This window comes from Ascaphus truei, chromosome 3, assembly GCF_040206685.1.
Source record: "Ascaphus truei isolate aAscTru1 chromosome 3, aAscTru1.hap1, whole genome shotgun sequence".
In the NCBI taxonomy this organism is placed as follows: domain Eukaryota; kingdom Metazoa; phylum Chordata; class Amphibia; order Anura; family Ascaphidae; genus Ascaphus; species Ascaphus truei.
In genome coordinates this window covers 4,836,161-4,861,528 of record NC_134485.1, presented here as the reverse complement: position 1 = coordinate 4,861,528, position 25,368 = coordinate 4,836,161, and the positions used below count along the sequence as shown (strand labels likewise).

General features: G+C 52.7%; 1 protein-coding gene across 4 annotated transcripts in view; it reads right to left on the bottom strand.

Annotated features, from left to right (window-relative positions):
- GPR89B (G protein-coupled receptor 89B) overlaps positions 1-25,368 on the bottom strand; it is a 68,262-nt gene that overhangs the window by 6,535 nt on the left and 36,359 nt on the right. For 3 of the 4 annotated variants that reach the window (XM_075593542.1, XM_075593545.1, XM_075593544.1), the window contains exons 2-14: positions 22,544-22,663; positions 21,908-21,967; positions 21,715-21,818; positions 16,977-17,083; positions 15,004-15,105; positions 12,067-12,187; positions 11,650-11,730; positions 9,788-9,897; positions 7,455-7,543; positions 6,447-6,539; positions 5,925-6,020; positions 4,987-5,076; positions 3,852-3,917 (exon numbers count right to left, since the gene is read on the bottom strand). In XM_075593542.1, coding sequence (XP_075449657.1) covers positions 3,852-3,917; positions 4,987-5,076; positions 5,925-6,020; positions 6,447-6,539; positions 7,455-7,543; positions 9,788-9,897; positions 11,650-11,730; positions 12,067-12,187; positions 15,004-15,105; positions 16,977-17,083; positions 21,715-21,818; positions 21,908-21,967; positions 22,544-22,585 — 1,161 coding nt within the window. In that variant the 5' untranslated portion in view covers positions 22,586-22,663. Of the gene's footprint in view, positions 1-3,851; positions 3,918-4,986; positions 5,077-5,924; positions 6,021-6,446; positions 6,540-7,454; positions 7,544-9,787; positions 9,898-11,649; positions 11,731-12,066; positions 12,188-15,003; positions 15,106-16,976; positions 17,084-21,714; positions 21,819-21,907; positions 21,968-22,543; positions 22,664-23,406; positions 24,593-25,368 lie in introns of those variants that run through there. The other variant, XM_075593543.1, reaches the window with a different exon arrangement.

Sequence of the window (25,368 nt, the reverse complement as noted above, 5' to 3'; positions counted from 1 at the left end):
CTAACCCCCCTAACCTTAGTGCTTACCCTAACCCCCTAACCTTACTGCTTACCCTAACCCCCCTAACCTTACTGCTTACCCTAACCCCCCTAACCTTACTGCTTACCCCAACCCCCCTAACCTTACTGCTTACCCTAACCCCCCTAACCTTACTGCTTATCCTAACCCCCCTAACCTTACTGCTTACCCCAACCCCCCTAACCTTAGTGCTTACCCTAACCCCCCTAACCTTACTGCTTACCCTAACCCCCCTAACCTTACTGCTTACCCTAACCCCCCCTAACCTTACTGCTTACCCTAACCCCCCTAACCTTACTGCTTACCCTAACCCCCTTAACCTTACTGCTTACCCTAACCCCCCCTAACCTTACTGCTTACCCCAACCCCCCTAACCTTACTGCTTACCCTAACCCCCCCAACCTTACTGCTTACCCTAACCCCCCTAACCTTACTGCTTACCCCAACCCCCCTAACCTTACTGCTTACCCTAACCCCCCCCCAAACCTTACTGCTTACCCTAACCCCCCTAACCTTACTGCTTACCCTAACCCCCCTTACCTTACTGCTTACCCTAACCCCCCCTAACCTTACTGCTTACCCTAACCCCCCTAACCTTACTGCTTATCCTAACCCCCCCTAACCTTACTGCTTACCCTAACCCCCTAACCTTACTGCTTACCCTAACCCCCCTAACTTTACTGCTTACCCTAACCCCCTAACCTTACTGCTTACCCTAACCCCCCTAACCTTACTGCTTACCCCAACCCCCCTAACCTTAGTGCTTACCCTAACCCCCATAACCTTACTGCTTACCCTAACCCCCCTAACCTTACTGCTTACCCTAACCCCCCCTAACCTTACTGCTTACCCTAACCCCCCTAACCTTACTGCTTATCCTAACCCCCCCTAACCTTACTGCTTACCCCAACCCCCCTAACCTTACTGCTTACCCTAACCCCCCCTAACCTTACTGCTTACCCTAACCCCCCCTAACCTTACTGCTTACCCACCCCCCTAACCTTACTGCTTATCCTAACCCCCCTAACCTTACTGCTTACCCTAACCCCCCTAACCTTACTGCTTATCCTAACCCCCCCTAACCTTACTGCTTACCCTAACCCCCCTAACCTTACTGCTTACCCTAACCCCCCCTTACCTTACTGCTTACCCTAACCCCCCCTAACCTTACTGCTTACCCTAACCCCCCCTAACCTTACTGCTTACCCTAACCCCCCTAACCTTACTGCTTACCCTAACCCCCTAACCTTAGTGCTTACCCTAACCCCCCCCTAACCTTACTGCTTACCCTAACCCCCTAACCTTAGTGCTTACCCTAATCCCCCCTAACCTTACTGCTTACCCTAACCCCCCTAACCTTACTGCTTACCCTAACCCCCCTAACCTTACTGCTTACCCCAACCCCCCCTAACCTTACTGCTTACCCTAACCCCCCCTAACCTTACTGCTTACCCTAACCCCCCTAACCTTACTGCTTACCCTAACCCCCCCTAACCTTACTGCTTACCCTAACCCCCCTAACCTTACTGCTTACCCTAACCCCCTAACCTTACTGCTTATCCTAACCCCCCCTAACCTTACTGCTTACCCCAACCCCCCTAACCTTAGTGCTTACCCTAACCCCCCTAACCTTACTGCTTACCCTAACCCCCCCTAACCTTACTGCTTACCCTAACCCCCCTAACCTTACTGCTTACCCTAACCCCCTAACCTTACTGCTTATCCTAACCCCCCCTAACCTTACTGCTTACCCCAACCCCCCTAACCTTAGTGCTTACCCTAACCCCCCTAACCTTAGTGCTTACCCTAACCCCCCTTACCTTACTGCTTACCCTAATCCCCCTAACCTTACTGCTTACCCTACCCCCCCTAACCTTACTGCTTACCCTAACCCCCCTAACCTTACTGCTTACCCTAACCCCCTAACCTTAGTGCTTACCCTAATCCCCCCTAACCTTACTGCTTACCCTAACCCCCCCCAACCTTACCCTAACCCCCCCTAACCTTACTGCTAATCCTAACCCCCCCTAACCTTACTGCTTACCCTAACCCCCCTAACCTTACTGCTTACCCTAACCCCCCCTAACCTTACTGCTTACCCTAACCCCCCTAACCTTACTGCTTACCCTAACCCCCCCTAACCTTACTGCTTACCCTAACCCCCCCTAACCTTACTGCTTACCCTAACCCCCCTAACCTTACTGCTTACCCTAACCCCCCCTAACCTTACTGCTTACCCTAACCCCCCCTAACCTTACTGCTTACCCTAACCCCCCTAACCTTACTGCTTACCCTAACCCACCTAACCTTACTGCTAACCCTAACCCCCCCTAACCTTACTGCTTACCCTAACCCCCTAACCTTACTGCTTACCCTAACCCCCCCTTACCTTACTGCTTACCCTAACCCCCCCTAACCTTACTGCTTACCCTAACCCCCCCTAACCTTACTGCTTACCCTAACCCCCCTAACCTTACTGCTTACCCTAACCCCCCCTAACCTTACTGCTTACCCTAACCCCCCTAACCTTACTGCTTACCCTAATCCCCCCTAAACTTACTGCTTACCCTAACCCCCCTAACCTTAGTGCTTACCCTAACCCCCTAACCTTACTGCTTACCCTAACCCCCTAACCTTACTGCTTACCCTAACCCCCTAACCTTACTGCTTACCCTAATCCCCCCTAACCCCCCCTAACCTTACTGCTTACCCTAACCCCCCCAACCTTACTGCTTACCCTAACCCCCCTAACCTTACTGCTTACCTTAACCCCCCCTAACCTTACTGCTTACCCTAACCCCCCTAACCTTACTGCTTACCCTAACCCCCCTAACCTTACTGCTTACCCTAACCCCCCTAACCTTATTTCTTAGCCGTACCCCCCCTAACCTTACTGCTTACCCTAAAACTCAAACGTGTAAAAAATAAGTGTATACAAGCGCTAGTGCAACAATATTGAACAAACAGGAAAAACAAAACCTGGGATACAGTCCTAGAGAGTAGGTAGTCCTGGAGCTGCCGTGGAGGTTTAATCTGGGATCTTCCAACCAGATATGCAAGATGTGGGTAGAAAAACCTCTGATGGCTCTGAGGGTAAGTGTTCCAGCTACTTACCCTCAGAGCCATCAGAGGTTTTTCTACCCACATCTTACCCTAAAACTCCCCTAACCTTACTTCTTAGCCGTACCCTAACCCCCCCTAACATTAACCTTCTAATATCAACCCTACTCCTTACCCTAAACCCCCTCAAATTAACTTACCATATTGGTGAAATGGTCGGCGGCTGAGTGTCCAGCGGCAGAGCGGCCGCAGCAAAAACGTCCGACACCGCTTACAGCCCATTCAAGTGATTGGGCAAGAGGTGTCCCTTATGGAATAACCGCGCCCATTAAATACGGACGTACATCTTTATTTACGGCAAAGATGCACCGCGCACAGACGTCATGTGGCCCACAACACCCCTCTGTGCAGCGGTCAGAACCGTACCGAACCACGGGGAATCATTGCCCGAGACCCAATGGAGCACAGCAATGTGACAGCCAGAGCCGCCACACGTCAAAGCGTAAGGTACACTAGGTACACTAGCATCTGGGAAAAGGAGCACACAGACAGCTCAGGATGTATGCAACATTTAAGGGTGTGTAATAAAGCTTTGGAAGTGTGACACACACACAGACACACACACACAGACTTGTATAAATTGGATCTTGGTCATTAACACGTTTGTGTTCTCCCAACAGAGCCCTCAGACCCCAAACCTCCGGACTGTGCCATGTGGTTTCATGTTGTGCAATACTGCGTGTCAGCCACTGGGGGAAACGTGGAGCACTCACCATGATCTGAGCCAGCAGCAGGACGATCACGTTCGAGGACTTGCTGCTGGAGATGGCGTAAAAGAACTGAAAAGAAAACAAGTAACAACAAAAAATGAATTCGGGGGCGGGCAACTTTAGTCCTCAAGGGCCAACAACAGGTCAGGTTTTCAGGATAGCCCTGCTTCAGCACAGGTGGCTCAATCAGTGATTAAGTTGTTGGCCCTTGAGGACAGGAGTTGGTCGCCCCTGGGCTAGTTCCAGGCAGCTCGGATATTTCTATTATATACTGTGCCGCAGTCACCCAGCGACTGAGCAGTAAGTTAGGTACAAATACCCCACACATTGCGTTTCTTATTCATCTCTGGGTGCACTGTTATTAGGGCCACGTATTTACCACGTAGCTATCCCCTCCGTTCTCCCCTCTATGAGACGCGTGCATTACACAGCAGCACGAGGGCAAACAGCTGGAACGGGCGTGTTCCTGTGCAAATTCCCACGTGGGGCCCTTGTTCAGTTTGTACACCACTTTCCCCTTTTCTCAGCGTAACATATAAAGCAGGTCAGAGACTAGACCCCATAGGACAGAGGAACCCGCACTAACGTCTTTACACAACCCTGAGGTTACACACAGGAAGACATGTCCGCTGTATTAACAGAAACAGGCGACACGACATTGCCCCTGCCCCATACCCATTTAAAGCCCCACCTTCTAATTACTGCTTCCCAATTATTTATTTTTACATCATCTAAATTGCTGTATAAAGACCAGCGAGATGAGACTTATTGGAGGGGCTTGCCCACGTTTAGCAACTTTCTGCTGAATGTTGGCACTAGCAATGTGCATTGCTTGGTACACGTTTGGGCGTTGATAAAACCATGCATCACCTGAAGACGTGTTGCTGGTGTAGGGGGGTAACAAAGTCTTGCTGAGGGGGTAATGCTATATACGCAGACGAGTTCTGAAGTGAATGGGGAGTTGCAGCAATCACAGCCCCTTTCTGCATATATAGACTAAGGGGCTTCTAGGTATCAGCCCAAGCGGCCAATCAGCGAGTCAATAGGAAATGTGGCCCAAAAACCTCCAGAGCGGCCACTTTGGCTGATACAGAATAAACCCCAAAGACCTTTAAGCGTTTTACGGCCATATACATACCTTGGTGAGCGTGATCAGTAAGCCCCGGATAGAAGTGACGATGATGATACCAACAAGGATGAAGGAGATGTGCTGCGACCAGAATTTCACCTGCACAGGCAGAATAAACATGCTCTAATAGGCAAAGCAAACTAGAGGCGCAGGGCACGAAGCCGAACACCCCCACTCCCTCACCAACATCACACCCACGAGAGGAAAAGGGGTGGCCCTCCGAGAGGCGCAGGACACAGAGCCGAACTCCCCAACTCCCTCACCAACATCACACCCACGAGAGGAAAAGGGGTGGCCCTCAGAGGCACAACTCACAACTCGTGTGCTTTTTACAACTCTTCATGCTATTTTGAATGGGTTTTAATATACGGAGCACCCTTTGTTATTTCTATAGCTGGCTTTAGCCACCTCCCCAGCCGTGTGATAATTTGTTGCCAATGTTCCCAGCATTCTGAGCTGGAAACTGTAACAATAGATAATATTACCCTTTTTTTCCCCACCTGCATTGTTCCATTCCCCTTGTTTCCCCTCCACCCCTCTCTTGTTCCCTTACTGACTGTATTAGTCCATGAGAAGTATCCTCCAGGCCCTTATTAGGGTTGGCTTTGTATCTGTATCATTTATTCAATATATCATTGCTATTTCGTAATTGACGCTGTATCTGGATTTCCTTATTGAGTGCTGGGAACCTCTACATACAATAGATAATATTACCTAAGTAATATAAAAATACATTGTAGTTGCTGAGCTACACTCACTGAAGGATTGATTGAAATGGAAAGGCGGCCATTAAGTGGACCTGGGGAAGCAGGATCTGTGCTGTTCAATCACAGGAAAACAATTCGATCGGCAGCTTAGGTAATTAGTTTTCAATAATCAAAGGCTGCGTGTATATAACTGGATGGGCCACGCTGCTGCTTAGGCATACGGCACACACGGGTCCTCACATCAAACTGTATGCCCAGGTAGTTCACTGTAATCTCAATGCCTCTTGTAACTGGGTCAGTCTTCCCAACTCGGTCAAACACAATGTTGATTGTCGCCTGCAAACACAAGAAGGGCAGCGATGAGAAGAGCCCCGGGGAGTGTTAATAACGCGTTACCTGGCTGCTTAGAACACGTTCCCACCCACAAACGTTACCGGGACGCAGAAACATCTGCACGTTCCCCCAAGGCAGCTCCAATCACATGCAACCGTCTCCTGCTCTTAAGACCAGGGGTGCTCATCTCCAATCATCAAGGGCCACCACCAGGTCAGGTTTTCAGTATATCCCTGCTTCAGCACAGGTGGCTCAATCAGCGGCTCAGTCAATGACCAGTCCTAAAGCAGGGATATCCTGAAAACCTGACCTGTTGGTGGCCCTTGAGGACTGGGAGTTGGCCAGTCCTGCTCTAGACCTATCAATGTCATTTTGGTGTGAAATAATCTAAAACAATACGGCTAGACAGGAAGGCAACAAACATCTCACCATAAAAATCTTCCACACGCAGTAAATGGAGAAAAAGTAGCCCAGAAAATTGAAGTATTTGCCTTGGAAGGTTTTCGAATATTCAATGCGTTCCTAAAAAAACAAAACAATGTTATTAGACCGACGCGGAAAGCGCGAGCCAAAGCGTCCTGAGGTATACGGAAAGGACAATGTAACATGCAGCTCTCGTGAAGTCAGGTTTCTACATTCAGGCCCATCCCTGTATTTGTACATTTAACGCAGACTGGCTGCAGGTTTTAGCGGACGCACAGAGTAATTCCTGCTGAGCGCACAACCTGACACGTGGGAGGTTTGGAAAGCTGTGCACACTATCATTTCATCTATGAACAAGAACTCTAATGTTCGTCTGATAACATGTATCGCAACCTACAACCCATCTGCCTTTCTCCCGGGCCAGTACAGCTACCAGAACTCGGAGCTAAGGACAGCGCCTGAGGAAGGGCGATCCCCGCAACGCTGTGCGTTTGCAACCTGCAAATAAATCCGTTTATTACGCTATAATGTCTGGTGTAAGACTTTATTAGAACAGTGCGGCAAGAAGATATATCCAGCCCGCAGTTTAACTAGGTGGCAGAAGTGGGATCCCCGCCGCTCTTCAACTGCCTGCGCCTTACAAAGAAAAGGGGCACCCACTGCAATTATCTAACAGGAGTGCGGTAAGATCCCAAACCTTTACAATGACAGCAAGAACAGGTGTACAATCTTTGTGACTTTAACCAATAACATAATACTTGTTCGTCTCTGATCATCCAGTAACTACTTAAGTGCAACCATCATAATCTGATAAGTACTTCCATACTGAATCTGTTTATAATATGGTGGACGTATTCCCCACAGAGGTACGTGTTTGTTACAGTAACATAGTGTACATCCATTCTATTTGTACATCTCGGCCTTTCCTGTGCGTGTTGTGTGGCTGGCCGACCCCTCCCCCCCCCCCCCCCCCCCAGCATCAAACATTCGGAGCCACCGTCACTAGTCCAGCACCTTAGTGGCATGGAGATCAGCCGTTTCCAGAAACAGCTGCCGGCTCAGCTCTTCCAGCGCGTCCACCTCCTGCTGAATCTGGGAGAGATCTGGGAGCGGGTGCGAGGGGTGAAGGAAAAGGTCGGACAGAACCTGGTATTACACATCTCCAAACTTACCAGCGCTGCTCAATCTCTGCTAATCGCATAACAAAAACAGATTACACTGCTCTCCACACAACAAGGTATCTGAGGGAGGTCACGGCCATCACTACAACAAGGTATCTGAGGGAGGTCACGGCCATCACTACAAGAAGGTATCTGAGGGAGATCACGGCCATCACTACAAGAAGGTATCTGAGGGAGATCACGGCCATCACTACAAGAAGGTATCTGAGGGAGATCACGGCCATCACTACAAGAAGGTATCTGAGGGAGATCACGGCCATCACTACAAGAAGGTATCTGAGGGAGGTCACGGCCATCACTACAACAAGGTATCTGAGGGAGGTCACGGCCATCACTACAAGAAGGTATCTGAGGGAGATCACGGCCATCACTACAAGAAGGTATCTGAGGGAGATCACGGCCATCACTACAAGAAGGTATCTGAGGGAGGTCACGGCCATCACTACAAGAAGGTATCTGAGGGAGATCACGGCCATCACTACAAGAAGGTATCTGAGGGAGGTCACGGCCATCACTACAACAAGGTATCTGAGGGAGGTCACGGCCATCACTACAAGAAGGTATCTGAGGGAGATCACGGCCATCACTACAAGAAGGTATCTGAGGGAGATCACGGCCATCACTACAAGAAGGTATCTGAGGGAGATCACGGCCATCACTACAAGAAGGTATCTGAGGGAGGTCACGGCCATCACTACAAGAAGGTATCTGAGGGAGGTCACGGCCATCACTACAAGAAGGTATCTGAGGGAGATCACGGCCATCACTACAAGAAGGTATCTGAGGGAGATCACGGCCATCACTACAAGAAGGTATCTGAGGGAGATCACGGCCATCACTACAAGAAGGTATCTGAGGGAGATCACGGCCATCACTACAAGAAGGTATCTGAGGGAGGTCACGGCCATCACTACAAGAAGGTATCTGAGGGAGGTCACGGCCATCACTACAAGAAGGTATCTGAGGGAGATCACGGCCATCACTACAAGAAGGTATCTGAGGGAGATCACGGCCATCACTACAAGAAGGTATCTGAGGGAGATCACGGCCATCACTACAAGAAGGTATCTGAGGGAGATCACGGCCATCACTACAAGAAGGTATCTGAGGGAGATCACGGCCATCACTACAAGAAGGTATCTGAGGGAGGTCACGGCCATCACTACAACAAGGTATCTGAGGGAGGTCACGGCCATCACTACAAGAAGGTATCTGAGGGAGATCACGGCCATCACTACAAGAAGGTATCTGAGGGAGATCACGGCCATCACTACAAGAAGGTATCTGAGGGAGATCACGGCCATCACTACAAGAAGGTATCTGAGGGAGGTCACGGCCATCACTACAAGAAGGTATCTGAGGGAGGTCACGGCCATCACTACAAGAAGGTATCTGAGGGAGATCACGGCCATCACTACAAGAAGGTATCTGAGGGAGATCACGGCCATCACTACAAGAAGGTTGCATTCACTCACTGTTCTGTAGTGTACATTAAAATGTTACATACATCCGACTGCCTCACACGCACCATCTCTGCACCCTTCCCAATATGCAATGTGCAAGGCGTTAGAAAGAAGAGCGGTAACGTTAATACAGTGCTCTGCAAACCGTGTACTATTACATTACACCAGGGTGGCCCAAGCTCGAGTCCTGAGAAGGTCACCCACAGACAAGGGGTTCAACAATTCACTAATGAACACCCAACGGCCCAATTAGCCTGGATCTAACCATCACCAAGGCGCCTTGTGCTGAAATCCTGGCCCATAGGTAGCACTTAGAGGGCTGAGCTTGGACAACCCTACGTTAGAACATCTCGCTCTGCACGGAAGGAAGATGTGTGTCACCTGCTGCTCATAAAGGAGATCCAGACAAACCAATGCTAGCATGACAGGCTGAATTCAAGGACAAAGCAACACCTGGACCTGAATAGTAAACGCTATTCAAACCAGAATGCAACCATGACTGTCTAGATCTGGTGCTTTCAGAAACACACACACACACACACACACACACACACACACACACACTTCGCCATTACCACACAGTTATAAGTGTGAATCAATCACTCTGAGGACTCAAATTAACATCCAACTGCTGAGGACAAATGCAACAAAATGAATATTTAACCATTCTGATGCCACTTTATTCTTGGACCATGAAGGATACTTTCGCTGACGGGTGCGGATGAAGTGACGCTCTTTATCATTCCCCAGAATCCACTGGGGTTGCTGTGCACTTCTCCTCGCTGAAACATATTCCTCCTGATCATTGCGATCCTGTACGGAGAACAATTTCATGTGACAAAAGACAATGGAAAAAAAAGCAACCTCAGCCCCTGACAAACATGCCAGCACCCTCAACCCCTGCCAAAAGGTGCCAGCACCCTCCTCCCCCTGCCAAAATGTGCCAGCACCCTCTGCTCCCTGCAAAAAGGTGCCAGCACCCTAAGCCCCTGCCAAAGGTGCCAGCACCCTCAGCCCCTGCCAAAAGGTGCCAGCACCCTCAGCCCCTGCCAAAAGGTGCCAGCAACATGTTCCTCTGCATGGGAGGTGATTCTGGGAATTTGTTTTAGGGGAGATGGGAGGGATTTGTGAGTCTATGGGGGTTATTCATTAAGCTGTGATCGTGAATGATTGCAGCCCTGTAATGACTATTGAATAACCCCCTATATTTTGGGGCGAGGAAGGGATCTGTGAGAGTGTGTGTGAGGAGGAGGGAGAGTGGTGGGGGGATTCAGTGTGATTGGGAGGGGGTGATTTGTGCATTTGTGGCGATTGGTAGTTCTGAATGTAACTGTGCTTGGTAGGTGTAGTGGTTAGTGAGTGGTTTATATACGTGTTTAAGACCGGTCTGTGTGACTGTGGCAGTCCTCAATGCAGAAACGAATTTGTCACATTAATAATAATGTTGCTTGGACCAGTCCTAACCGTTATACAAATTCCAGTCCCCACACGAGAACTGTCCAAACGGCTTTTCCACCGTTCTAAAAACGGCATGCAACAATGAAATGTGATTTCCTAGATGCGGACATAGTAAGAGGGAACGCAACCAAGATTACCTCTTAACCATAAATCGTACGGTGATAATTTAAAGATATAGAAGAGTGGAACGGTAGCTGGAGGCATACAGAGCCAGGCACTTTACCAAGAGGGAGTCTAACAGCCCAAGTTAAACGCCCTTCTGGTTGTACTTTAAGACAGAAACACACACAGATATTACATCAGGGACACAGACGCTTAGGAGAACCACGATAAGACACGTATGTAAGGTGAGAGCATCGCTCATTAACGTCTTTCTAAATCTGTGCCTATGGCAGGGCTGGCCAACTCCAGGCCTCAAGGGCCAACGACAGGTCTTCAGGATATCCCTGCTTCAGCACAGGTGGCTCAGTAATTGACTGAGCCACCTGATATCCCTAGTAGCTGGCCCAATGGTGGCCCTTGAGGACTGGAGTTGGCCAGCCCTGGAACAGTATTTCATGTTGAGTGGATACATCACGCTGCTCCGGTCCCTCTCCATTTTCCCAGCTCCCACAACACCCTCCAGGATTTGCTCTAGTTGTGGGGTCAGATAACCCCGTATTGGTCTGATGAGGATTTATGATGTCGGTGTCTTCCCTAGAAACTACATTTCATACAGAACGATAACACGGTATTAAATAATGATGCGAGACGCACACAGCTACTGCCCTCTAGTGTCAGCCAGAGCACAGTGTCCGAATACTACAATGCGCATTTCTTGTTGTGACGTCCCCCTGCTGCAGGAACAGCCGGCGACTCCTTTATCTGAGAAACTCTTTGCTCAAACAAGAAAGGCATTACATAGCAGTGTGACCCGTCACAAAGCACCGTAAAAGGGTTAAAATACAGATATCATTGATCCCAAATCAGTTCGTTTCCCTAAATGTGAAGTCAGACTTCACCTAGAGAAGACACTGCAGGCCGGTTCCTATTTTTGCGTGTGATCACACTCACATTAGTCACCGCTGCGTTTTACGGTGAGAAGCGACCCGCCTTCTCGACGCTTACCGCTTTTTCTTGCTTATAATCATGTCCATCGTTTGGAGAAGTCTTCTCTCCAGCGCCAGAATATCGGCGTCCGTGACATTCCTGGAAGAGAGCGAGCGAGGCGGAGGTCTCAATACATTGAGTAATTGCATCTATAACAGGTAAGAAGCAGAGTGACACACCAAGCGAGTGCTCATGTGCACGTCATTACCCAGAATCCCTGGCTGCAGTGGTAGCGCTGTATGCTACGAGATAACAGGTAAGGGCAGGTTGCAGACACAAGGGGTATTATTATTTGCTGCATATAGACACAAACTTTCTAACTGAGCTCTGCAAAGAAATAGCAGACGATTTCGGGTAAATCCTGTTTTGCCGTCAGTATTAGAATTCCTACAGAATAAGTCACGGCTTGAGAAAGCCATCATAGAACACGCTTACCTCAGAAAGTAGGACATATATGTATAAGGGCAATTCACGGCACCAAATCCAGACAACAGGGCCATTAGAGTGACTCCGATCACCCCCACCCGGCTAATCAGCTGCTCGATGGAGAGGATGCCTGTAATAGAGAGCACACCGCACTGAAGCAGGACACGGACACCGACTTCTGTCTGTGATTCCAGTGTGTGAAACAATGGCATTTTCCCCACCTAAGAAACCAGTTTATTCGCCCTGCACGGAGAAACTGCACGTAAAACCAGCAGCGCACTGAGAAACTGCACGTAAAACCAGCAGCGCACTGAGAAACTGCACGTAAAACCAGCAGCGCACTGAGAAACTGCACGTAAAACCAGCAGCGCACTGAGAAACTGCACGTAAAACCAGCAGCGCACTGAGAAACTGCACGTAAAACCAGCAGCGCACTGAGAAACTGCACGTAAAACCAGCAGCGCACTGAGAAACTGCACGTAAAACCAGCAGCGCACTGAGAAACTGCACGTAAAACCAGCAGCGCACTGAGAAACTGCACGTAAAACCACCAGCGCACTGAGAAACTGCACGTAAAACCAGCAGCGCACGGAGAAACTGCACGTAAAACCAGCAGCGCACTGAGAAACTGCACGTAAAACCAGCAGCGCACTGAGAAACTGCACGTAAAACCAGCAGCGCACTGAGAAACTGCACGTAAAACCAGCAGCGCACTGAGAAACTGCACGTAAAACCAGCAGCGCACTGAGAAACTGCACGTAAAACCAGCAGCGCACTGAGAAACTGCACGTAAAACCAGCAGCGCACTGAGAAACTGCACGTAAAACCAGCAGCGCACTGAGAAACTGCACGTAAAACCAGCAGCGCACTGAGAAACTGCACGTAAAACCAGCAGCGCACTGAGAAACTGCACGTAAAACCAGCAGCGCACTGAGAAACTGCACGTAAAACCAGCAGCGCACTGAGAAACTGCACGTAAAACCAGCAGCGCACTGAGAAACTGCACGTAAAACCAGCAGCGCACTGAGAAACTGCACGTAAAACCAGCAGCGCACTGAGAAACTGCACGTAAAACCAGCAGCGCACTGAGAAACTGCACGTAAAACCAGCAGCGCACTGAGAAACTGCACGTAAAACCAGCAGCGCACTGAGAAACTGCACGTAAAACCAGCAGCGCACTGAGAAACTGCACGTAAAACCAGCAGCGCACTGAGAAACTGCACGTAAAACCAGCAGCGCACTGCATGTAACTGACACACGGGATGAAGTACCAGTGAGCGGGCAGTCACGTCACTGACACACGGGATGAATGAAGTACCAGTGAGAAACAGTCACGTCACTGACACACGGGATGAATGAAGTACCAGTGAGAAACAGTCACGTCACTGACACACGGGATGAATGAAGTACCAGTGAGAAACAGTCACGTCACTGACACACGGGATGAATGAAGTACCAGTGAGCGGGCAGTCACGTCACTGACACACGGGATGAATGAAGTACCAGTGAGTGGGGCAGTCACGTCACTGACACACGGGATGAATGAAGTACCAGTGAGCCGGCAGTCACGTCACTGACACACGGGATGAATGAAGTACCAGTGAGTGGGGCAGTCACGTCACTGACACAAGGGATGAATGAAGTACCAGTGAGTGGGGCAGTCACGTCACTGACACACGGGATGAATGAAGTACCAGTGAGTGGGGCAGTCACGTCACTGACACACGGGATGAATGAAGTACCAGTGAGTGGGGCTGTCACGTCACTAACACACGGGATGAATGAAGTACCAGTGAGCGGGCGGTCACGTCACTGACACACGGGATGAATGAAGTACCAGTGAGTGGGGCAGTCACGTCACTGACACACGGGATGAATGAAGTACCAGTGAGCGGGAAGTCACGTCACTGACACACGGGCTGAAGTACCAGTGAGTGGGGCAGTCACGTCACTGACACACGGGATGAATGAAGTACCAGTGAGCGGGGCAGTCATGTCACTGACACACGAGATGAATGAAGTACCAGTGAGTGGGGCAGTCACGTCACTGACACACGGGATGAATGAAGTACCAGTGAGCGGGCGGTCACGTCACTGACACACGGGATGAATGAAGTACCAGTGAGTGGGGCAGTCACGTCACTGACACACGGGATGAATGAAGTACCAGTGAGCGGGCGGTCACGTCACTGACACACGGGATGAATGAAGTACCAGTGAGTGGGGCAGTCACGTCACTGACACACGGGATGAATGAAGTACCAGTGAGCGGGCGGTCACGTCACTGACACACGGGATGAATGAAGTACCAGTGAGTGGGGCAGTCACGTCACTGAAACGGCCCGGACATAACGGCTAGGCCATTTGAAAGAAGAAATAATGCAGGTTGTACAGATGGCGTTACTGCGGCCGCTGACACGTTTCGTGCACTTGAAGTGGTGCAGTAGCCCCGCCTCCTCGCGTTGAGCCCCGCCTCCTCGCACCTGCCATTGGTTGCAGTAACGCTGGGTACATCTGAATATGAAGCCTTGAGTCCTCACAAACTGGAGACTATTGAGATGATCTGTTGAAGGTAGAAGCCGTGGGGTCGGCAGAGCGCGTCGGCCGCTGGATGATTCCCTGCACTCATTTATGATATGAGCAACAAATGGAAATGTTGACATGCACAAATATAACACGTGTTTCCTAGCCAGCGCATGTCTGTAACTGCAAGTCACTACTAATGTCATAGGATGAGAAGACTGAGGTGGCGGAGAGACGGTCTCCAAATGTCACGCTGCATGAGCTAAAAACAGGACAGCAGCAACCAAACAAAAGGCCAAACTGGTACTCTACAATGTCAAACGCTGCTGCCTGGAGATTAACAGCACCTCATATAAAAGCTATCCCCCAATGTGTCTGCCAGGAGGGACCTGCAAGAAAACATGGAAGAAACATCCTTCTTACCGTGCTTCGGGCTCAGGATAGGGAACGGGTCCCCAAGTTTCCAAAAGAAATACATGAACGTCAACCAAACGACACAGGAGAAAAGCAGCCGCTGCCGATGCACTGGTAATCACAGGCCACACCGTGAGCAGGGACAGATAAACAGACAGCAAACTTTGTAACTCGAGAGATAAACACGCAAATCACTGACAAAAGTACCCGATGTATCAAGCTATGTAAAGGCACCAAAAACGCACACAAAGTTAGATAAATAAATACAGGTGCGCGACAAGTAATCTAAAACTTGCCTTGGAAAATCTGGGGCAATCACCAACAAGACCCGGGTACATGCTGGGTACATGCTGGGTACATGCTGGGTACATGCTGCAACATTTCTGCAGAGATTAATCACCCATCGGATTAACACAGCAGGGGTCCCTGGCAGTCCCATTCAGTTTGAATGGGACTGCCAGGGACCCCCGCTGTTAATCCAATGGGCCATTAGTCTCTGTAGAAATGTCACTGAAATGTTGCAGCATGCACCCAGCATGCACCCAGCACGCAACCAGCACGCACCCAGCATGCACCCAGCACACCTGGGTCTTGTTGGTGATAGCCCCAGAATTGTTCTAGAATACTCGTCGGCACTACAGTACATACAAGACTTAGAAAAACATGTTCAAAATGCCTCTATATAAATTCTAGCATAGCATTTTATTGATGTTGACAAATTTTGCATTACATTTAAACCTTTACATATAAAATCTTTATAACACCGGAATTGTATAAATGCATTTATATACTGTATACACACACACACACACACACACACACACACACACACGGTAGGAGTCTTAAGTCAACTAATATATGCTTCTAACCAGGTTGTGTATAATATAATGGTGCTGAAATGTATAAACGTAATAGCATTAAAGGAGAACTATTAAAGAGCGAGAGTGTATTGTCCCGTTGTAATCATGAGCAAATATGGGGTCATTTGGGGAGTATAATGCTCTCTGTGGGCCTGGCTCGTGGTTAGGAGTTCATTGTAAAAGCACAGGTATCTGTGTGTGACCTACAGGCATACCCCAGCCTACCTCTGCCCTCTGCCCTCTGCTGCTCACGCGACCTCTCCCCCACAACCTGCTCCCTCTCCCCCACAACCTGCTCCCTCTCCCCCACAACCTGCTCCCTCTCCCCCACAACCTGCTCCCTCTCCCCCACAACCTGCTCCCTCTCCCCCACAACCTGCTCCCTCTCCCCCATAACCTGCTCCCTCTCCCCCACAACCTGCTCCCTCTCCCCCACAACCTGCTCCCTCTCCCCCACAACCTGCTCCCTCTGCCCCACAACCTGCTCCCTCTGCCCCACAACCTGCTCCCTCTGCCCCACAACCTGCTCCCTCTGCCCCACAACCTGCTCCCTCTGCCCCACAACCTGCTCCCTCTGCCCCACAACCTGCTCCCTCTGCCCCACAACCTGCTCCCTCTGCCCCACAACCTGCTCCCTCTGCCCCACAACCTGCTCCCTCTGCCCCACAACCTGCTCCCTCTGCCCCACAACCTGCTCCCTCTGCCCCACAACCTGCTCCCTCTGCCCCACAACCTGCTCCCTCTCCCCCACAACCTGCTCCCTCTCCCCCACAACCTGCTCCCTCTCCCCCACAACCTGCTCCCTCTCCCCCACAACCTGCTCCCTCTCCATGTGCACAAAAGCCCAACCCATGCAATAAATCCCTGAATGTGATGGAAAGTGGTTTCATTGCCATTGGTCCCAGGGAAAATAAGTAAATGTACACCTGTACAAGAGGTGCCAGGGGGTCATGTCCCATTTATACTCCAATGGCTCAACAATGCTTAAGATACACACACACTATTTTATCCTTCCGGTTTAATATTAAGGAGTACGATTCCCAGAGTCCGACATGTATGGGTTATATCTACATGTTATTCACAAACCGGTTTCCCCGGCCGGCAGAAATCGGTTATACTCACACAGCTGAATGTTGCTCACCACAAAGTAGCCGATGTAGAACGGCACGAGGAAGACCAGGACCAGCAGGATCACAAACAGGTTCAGCTTCCAGTGAAAGAAGCGAGAGCTGGAAAACAAGAGCCTTTCATTGCGCACCCGCAGCCTTTCATTGCACACCCGCAGCCTGTCATTGCACACCCGCAGCCTTTCATTGCGCACCCGCAGCCTTTCATTGCACACCCGCAGCCTGTCATTGCACACCCGCAGCCTGTCATTGCACACCCGCAGCCTGTCATTGCACACCCGCAGCCTTTCATTGCACACCCGCAGCCTGTCATTGCACACCCGCAGCCTCTCATTGCACACCCGCAGCATGTCATTGCACACCCGCAGCCTCTCATTGCGCACCCGCAGCCTCTCATTGCGCACCCGCAGCCTCTCATTGCGCACCCGCAGCCTGTCATTGCGCACCCGCAGCCTTTCATTGCACACCCGCAGCCTGTCATTGCACACCCGCAGCCTTTCATTGCACACCCGCAGCCTGTCATTGCACACCCGCAGCCTGTCATTGCACACTCGCAGCCTGTCATTGCACACCCGCAGCCTCTCATTGCGCACCCGCAGCCTCTCATTGCGCACCCGCAGCCTCTCATTGCGCACCCGCAGCCTGTCATTGCGCACCCGCAGCCTTTCATTGCACACCCGCAGCCTGTCATTGCACACCCGCAGCCTCTCATTGCGCACCCGCAGCCTCTCATTGCGCACCCGCAGCCTGTCATTGCGCACCCGCAGCCTCTCATTGCGCACCCGCAGCCTGTCATTGCGCACCCGCAGCCTTTCATTGCGCACCCGCAGCCTTTCATTGCGCACCCGCAGCCTGTCATTGCGCACCCGCAGCCTCTCATTGCGCACCCGCAGCCTGTCATTGCGCACCCGCAGCCTGTCATTGCGCACCCGCAGCCTGTCATTGCGCACCCGCAGCCTTTCATTGCACACCCGCAGCCTTTCATTGCACACCCGCAGCCTGTCATTGCACACCCGCAGCCTGTCATTGCGCACCCGCAGCCTGTCATTGCGCACCCGCAGCCTGTCATTGCGCACCCGCAGCCTCTCATTGCGCACCCGCAGCCTGTCATTGCACACCCGCAGCCTCTCATTGCGCACCCGCAGCCTGTCATTGCGCACCCGCAGCCTGTCATTGCGCACCCGCAGCCTGTCATTGCGCACCCGCAGCCTGTCATTGCGCACCCGCAGCCTGTCATTGCGCACCCGGAACCTGTCATTGCGCACCCGTAGCCTGTCATTGCGCACCCGCAGCCTCTCATTGCGCACCCGCAGCCTGTCATTGCACACCCGCAGCCTCTCATTGCGCACCCGCAGCCTGTCATTGCGCACCCGCAGCCTTTCATTGCACACCCGCAGCCTGTCATTGCACACCCGCAGCCTTTCATTGCACACTCGCAGCCTGTCATTGCACACCCGCAGCCTGTCATTGCGCACCCGCAGCCTGTCATTGCGCACCCGCAGCCTGTCATTGCACACCCGCAGCCTTTCATTGCACACCCGCAGCCTGTCATTGCACACCCGCAGCCTCTCATTGCACACCCGCAGCCTGTCATTGCGCACCCGCAGCCTGTCATTGCGCACCCGCAGCCTGTCATTGCGCACCCGCAGCCTGTCATTGCGCACCCGCAGCCTGTCATTGCGCACCCGCAGCCTGTCATTGCGCACCCGCAGCCTCTCATTGCGCACCCGCAGCCTGTCATTGCGCACCCGCAGCCTCTCATTGCGCACCCGCAGCCTGTCATTGCGCACCCGCAGCCTCTCATTGCGCACCCGCAGCCTCTCATTGCGCACCCGCAGCCTGTCATTGCGCACCCGCAGCCTGTCATTGCGCACCCGCAGCCTGTCATTGCGCACCCGCAGCCTCTCATTGCGCACCCGCAGCCTGTCATTGCGCACCCGCAGCCTGTCATTGCGCACCCGCAGCCTGTCATTGCGCACCCGCAGCCTCTCATTGCGCACCCGCAGCCTCTCATTGCGCACCCGCAGCCTGTCATTGCGCACCCGCAGCCTGTCATTGCGCACCCGCAGCCTGTCATTGCGCACCCGCAGCCTGTCATTGCGCACCCGCAGCCTCTCATTGCGCACCCGCAGCCTGTCATTGCGCACCCGCAGCCTGTCATTGCGCACCCGCAGCCTGTATTTGCGCACCCGCAGCCTGTCATTGCGCACCCGCAGCCTCTCATTGCGCACCCGCAGCCTGTCATTGCGCACCCGCAGCCTGTCATTGCGCACCCGCAGCCTGTCATTGCGCACCCGGAACCTGTCATTGCGCACCCGCAGCCTGTCATTGCGCACCCGCAGCCTCTCATTGCGCACCCGCAGCCTCTCATTGCGCACCCGCAGCCTGTCATTGCGCACCCGCAGCCTGTCATTGCGCACCCGCAGCCTGTCATTGCGCACCCGCAGCCTGTCAGTGCGCACCCGCAGCCTCTCATTGCGCACCCGCAGCCTGTCATTGCGCACCCGCAGCCTGTCATTGCGCACCCGCAGCCTGTATTTGCGCACCCGCAGCCTGTCATTGCGCACCCGCAGCCTCTCATTGCGCACCCGCAGCCTGTCATTGCGCACCCGCAGCCTGTCATTGCGCACCCGCAGCCTGTCATTGCGCACCCGGAACCTGTCATTGCGCACCCGCAGCCTGTCATTGCGCACCCGCAGCCTCTCATTGCGCACCCGCAGCCTGTCATTGCACACCCGCAGCCTCTCATTGCGCACCCGCAGCCTGTCATTGCGCACCCGCAGCCTTTCATTGCACACCCGCAGCCTGTCATTGCACACCCGCAGCCTGTCATTGCACACTCGCAGCCTGTCATTGCACACCCGCAGCCTGTCATTGCACACCCGCAGCCTGTCATTGCGCACCCGCAGCCTGTCATTGCGCACCCGCAGCCTTTCATTGCACACCCGCAGCCTGTCATTGCACACCCGCAGCCTCTCATTGCGCACCCGCAGCCTGTCATTGCGCACCCGCAGCCTGTCATTGCGCACCCGCAGCCTGTCATTGCGCACCCGCAGCCTGTCATTGCGCACCCGCAGCCTGTCATTGCGCACCCGCAGCCTGTCATTGCGCACCCGCAGCCTGTCATTGCGCACCCGCAGCCTGTCATTGCGCACCCGCAGCCTCTCATTGCGCACCCGCAGCCTGTCATTGCGCACCCGCAGCCTGTCATTGCGCACCCGCAGCCTGTCATTGCGCACCCGCAGCCTCTCATTGCGCACCCGCAGCCTGTCATTGCGCACCCGCAGCCTCTCATTGCGCACCCGCAGCCTGTCATTGCGCACCCGCAGCCTGTCATTGCGCACCCGCAGCCTGTCATTGCGCACCCGCAGCCTCTCATTGCGCACCCGCAGCCTCTCATTGCGCACCCGCAGCCTGTCATTGCGCACCCGCAGCCTGTCATTGCGCACCCGCAGCCTGTCATTGCGCACCCGCAGCCTGTCATTGCGCACCCGCAGCCTCTCATTGCGCACCCGCAGCCTGTCATTGCGCACCCGCAGCCTGTCATTGCGCACCCGCAGCCTGTATTTGCGCACCCGCAGCCTGTCATTGCGCACCCGCAGCCTCTCATTGCGCACCCGCAGCCTCTCATTGCGCACCCGCAGCCTGTCATTGCGCACCCGCAGCCTGTCATTGCGCACCCGCAGCCTGTCATTGCGCACTCGCAGCCTGTCATTGCGCACCCGCAGCCTGTCATTGCGCACCCGCAGCCTGTCATTGCACACCCGCAGCCTCTCATTGCGCACCCGCAGCCTCTCATTGCGCACCCGCAGCCTGTCATTGCGCACCCGCAGCCTGTCATTGCGCACCCGCAGCCTGTCATTGCGCACCCGCAGCCTGTCATTGCGCACCCGCAGCCTGTCATTGCGCACCCGCAGCCTGTCATTGCGCACCCGCAGCCTGTCATTGCGCACCCGCAGCCTTTCATTGCGCACCCGCAGCCTTTCATTGCGCACCCGCAGCCTGTCATTGCGCACCCGCAGCCTGTCATTGCACACCCGCAGCCTTTCATTGCGCACCCGCAGCCTGTCATTGCGCACCCGCAGCCTGTCATTGCGCACCCGCAGCCTTTCATTGCGCACCCGCAGCCTCTCATTGCGCACCCACAGCCTGTCATTGCACACCCGCAGCCTTTCATTGCGCACCCGCAGCCGCCCCCATATATCAGAGCTGGACCGTCCAGCAGCCAGAACCAAGCTCTCTGTTTACTTCTGTGTAGCTGTAGATCAGGGGCGGCCAACCCCAGTACTCAAGGGCCACCAACAAGCCTGGTTTTCAGGATATCCCAGCTTCAGCACAGGTGGCTCAATCAGAGGCTCAGTCATAGATTGAGCCATATGTGCTGAAGCAGGGACGGATTGAAGCACCTTTGCTGAAGCAGGAATATCCTAAAAACATGCCCTGTTGGAGGGGCTTGAGGACTGGAGTTGAGCCCCCCCCCCCTGGGTTAGATCATGAATGCCAAGCACGTTATCTGAAGATAGTCTGTTCACTCGTTACTGCTGAGCAGGACAAGGCCAGGAGTATGAATGAGACCAGATCCTAAGGCCCGCCTATTCTCTGCTATAGCAGACAATTCAGTCCACCATTTAACGATAGTGGGATCTGCCCCATGTAACCGCTCAATACAAAGCCGGCGGTCAGTGCCGAGAGCGGTACCGGTTCCCGGGGTCCATGGCCATATTGCAACGTACCTGCTGTTTAACAGGCCCAGGATCTCAAAGATGATAAGTTCAAACATAGTACAGGAGAAGGCAAAGGTCACCGAGAAGACGACCTGCACGACATACTGACGGACCTGAGACAAAACAGAGGCCAAGGTTACATCGCTCAGGCCACCGGTCATCGCAGGATTGCCAACGCTGACCTCGTATCGCCAACACTCACCTCGTAGTCTCTGAAGAGCTGGCGCATGAAGAACAGCCACCCAAAGCCAAAAAATAGCAGCTGTGAGGGGGGAAAACAGGCCAAACGTGACAATGAAACATATAACATACATAAAGCAGAGATTGCCGCCTGAAAGAGAAGAGCGGCGAGGGTAATCTCACGGGGATATTACTTTTGAGGGAGCCACATGTGTAAAGACACAAATCAAGATGTTAGAGTCTCTCGATCATGACAACCTCCGCTGGGTCATGTGCTAAGGATAAACCAATAACTTCCCAATTAGGTGAAAACCAAGTGCTTTCTTGTGCATTTGCTAATTCAGCAATTATTCCTTATATCTGAAGGTGGAGGTGCGAGCCAGCTGCTTATAGATGCATCAAATGTACACATCATTTATATACAAAATATATATATAATAGTACAATGTGCGTTGGTGCAAACTGGCAGAGACCGGTCTAGTCTCTCCAGACAGTATAGTTGCTAATTTCCTTGCTAGAGGATTTGGGCAAAAACAAAACATCACTACAACAGGACAACGTGCGTTTCTCCCTCACAGCGGAGCGGATCCATGACCGGGTGACGCGCTGGGTGCTGTCACCTGTCTGAATATACCTGTTTCTTTGTGCACCGCCTTACCTGAGAGATCACCATGAAGATGGAGTCGATAAGGAAGCTCATGGTGACGTTTCCCGTCCAGCAGATTCACTTGTGTCCAGTTACAATATCTCGCAGGTTCTCCGCTAGTAACTGAAGCTTCTAGAACAATATCACAACACAAAGTCCAATCTCTCGGGTCACATTATCTCTGGATTCATTCTCTGTCTATGCCTGACCCGGGCATTTCCTAGCTCAGTCTCTGAATCACAGACACACGGAATGAAGTATTGTATTTGTCTCCGAAACTGCAGGCATCCCACGGATCCACTGATGCTCTTAAGAGCCACGTACCTGCCCCACTTTGCTGTCATGAGCTTGCAAACAATATTGTTGCTTTAGTGTCACTTGGATTACTGTGTATTAATGTCTCAATCAAATCTCTTTAAAACACCAGAGTCCTGGTCTGTTTCTTTACACCAAATAAGTTCTCCTTAACATACATACATATACATCCCTGAGACCCTATAGTCTCTGGCTCATACCAAAATCTGACTGCCTGTTTCTTTATACCTGGATCTCTTCTCTCACTGCTTATTTCTCTGGACCCCAGACCCTTATCCCTGTTCCCCTCCGCTTGTCTCTCTTACTGTCACACTCTTTGTCTGTCACTCACACCCTGTGTCACTGTAGCACGGTGTCCCTGTACCCCTCTCTCTCACATTGTGTGTCTGTAACGCCTGTGTACTGTCCCTTTCTCAGTCACACTATGTCCGGCACTCACACCCTGTGTCTCTGCCCCTCTCTTACTCATACCGGGTCTTGTGTCTCTCGCACTGTCACTCTCTGTCCCCTCCCCCTGTCTCCCAGTCACACACTGCCCCCCCTCCTCCTGTGTCTCTCACCGGCACTCTGCCACCCCTCCTCCTGTGTCTCTCACTGACACACACACACACAAACAGCTCCCTGACTGTTACACACACACACTGCCCTCTGGCTGACACACACACACACACACACACACTGCTACCTGGCTATCACACACACACACTGCCCCCTGGCTGTCACACACACACTGCCCCCTCCTCCTGTCACTGTCACACACTCTGCCTCCCCTCATCCTTTCTCTCACCGATACAAACACAGTCTCCCCCTGGCTGTCGCATACTCACACACACTGCCCCATAGTTGGATGTCACACACACACACACACACACACACACACACACACACACACTGCCCTCTGGCTGTCACACACACACACACACTGCCCTCTGGCTGTCATACACACACACACTGCCCCCTGGCTGTCACACACACACACTGCCACCTGGCTAACACACACACACACACACACACACACACACTGCCCCCTGGCTGTCTCACACACACACACACACACACACACACACACACACACACACTGCTCCCTGGCTGTAACTCACACACTCTGCTCCCTGGCTGTCACACACACACTGCCCCCTGGCTGTCACACACACACTGCCCCCTGGCTGTCACACACACACTGCTCCCTGGCTGTCACACACGCACAAACTGCCCACTGGCTATCACACACACATTGCCCCCTGGCTGTCACACACACACACACACACACACACACACACACACACACACACACACACACACACACACACACACACACACACACACACACACACACACACACACTGCCCCCTGGCTGTCACACACACACACACACACACACACACACACACACCCCTGGCTGTCACACACACACACACACTGCCCCCTGGCTGTCACACACACACACACACACACACACACACACACACACACACACACACACACACACACTGCCCTCTGGCTGTCACACACACACACGCACACACTGCCCCCTGGCTGTCACACACACACACTGCCCCCTGGCTGTCACACACACACACACACACACACACACACACACACACACACTGCCCCCTGGCTGTCACACACACCCACACACACACCCACACACACACTGCCCCCTGGCTGTCACACACACACACACACACACACACACACACACACACACACACACACACACACACACACACACACACACACACACACACACACACACACACACTGCCTGCTGGCTGTCACACACACACACAGCTCCCTGGCTGTCACACACACTGCCCCCTCGCTGTCACACACACACACACACACACACACACTGTCCCCTGGCTGTCACATACACACACTGTCCCCTGGCTGTCACACACACACACTGTCCCCTGGCTGTCACACACACACAATGCTCCCTGGCTGTCACACACACACACTGCTCCATGGCTGTCACTCTCACACACACTGCCCCCTGGCTGTCACACACACACACACACACACACACACACACACACACACACACACATTGCTCCCTGGCTGTCACACACACACACTGCTCCCTGGCTGTCACACACACACTGCTCCCTGGCTGTCACACACACACTACTCCCTGGCTGTCACACACACACTGCTCCCTGGCTGTCACACACACACTGCTCCCTGGCTGTAACTCACACACACTGCTCCCTGGCTGTCACACACACACTGCTCCCTGGCAGTAACTCACACACACTGCCCCCTGGCTGTCACACACACACACACACACACACACACACACACACACACACACACACACACACACACACACACACACACTGCTCCATGGCTGTAACTCACACACACACTGCTCCCTGGCTGTCACACACACACACACACACACACACACACACTGCTCCATGGCTGTAACTCACACACACACTGCTCCCTGGCTGTCACACACACACTGCTCCCTGGCTGTCACACACACACACTGCCCCCTGGCTGTCACACACACAAAC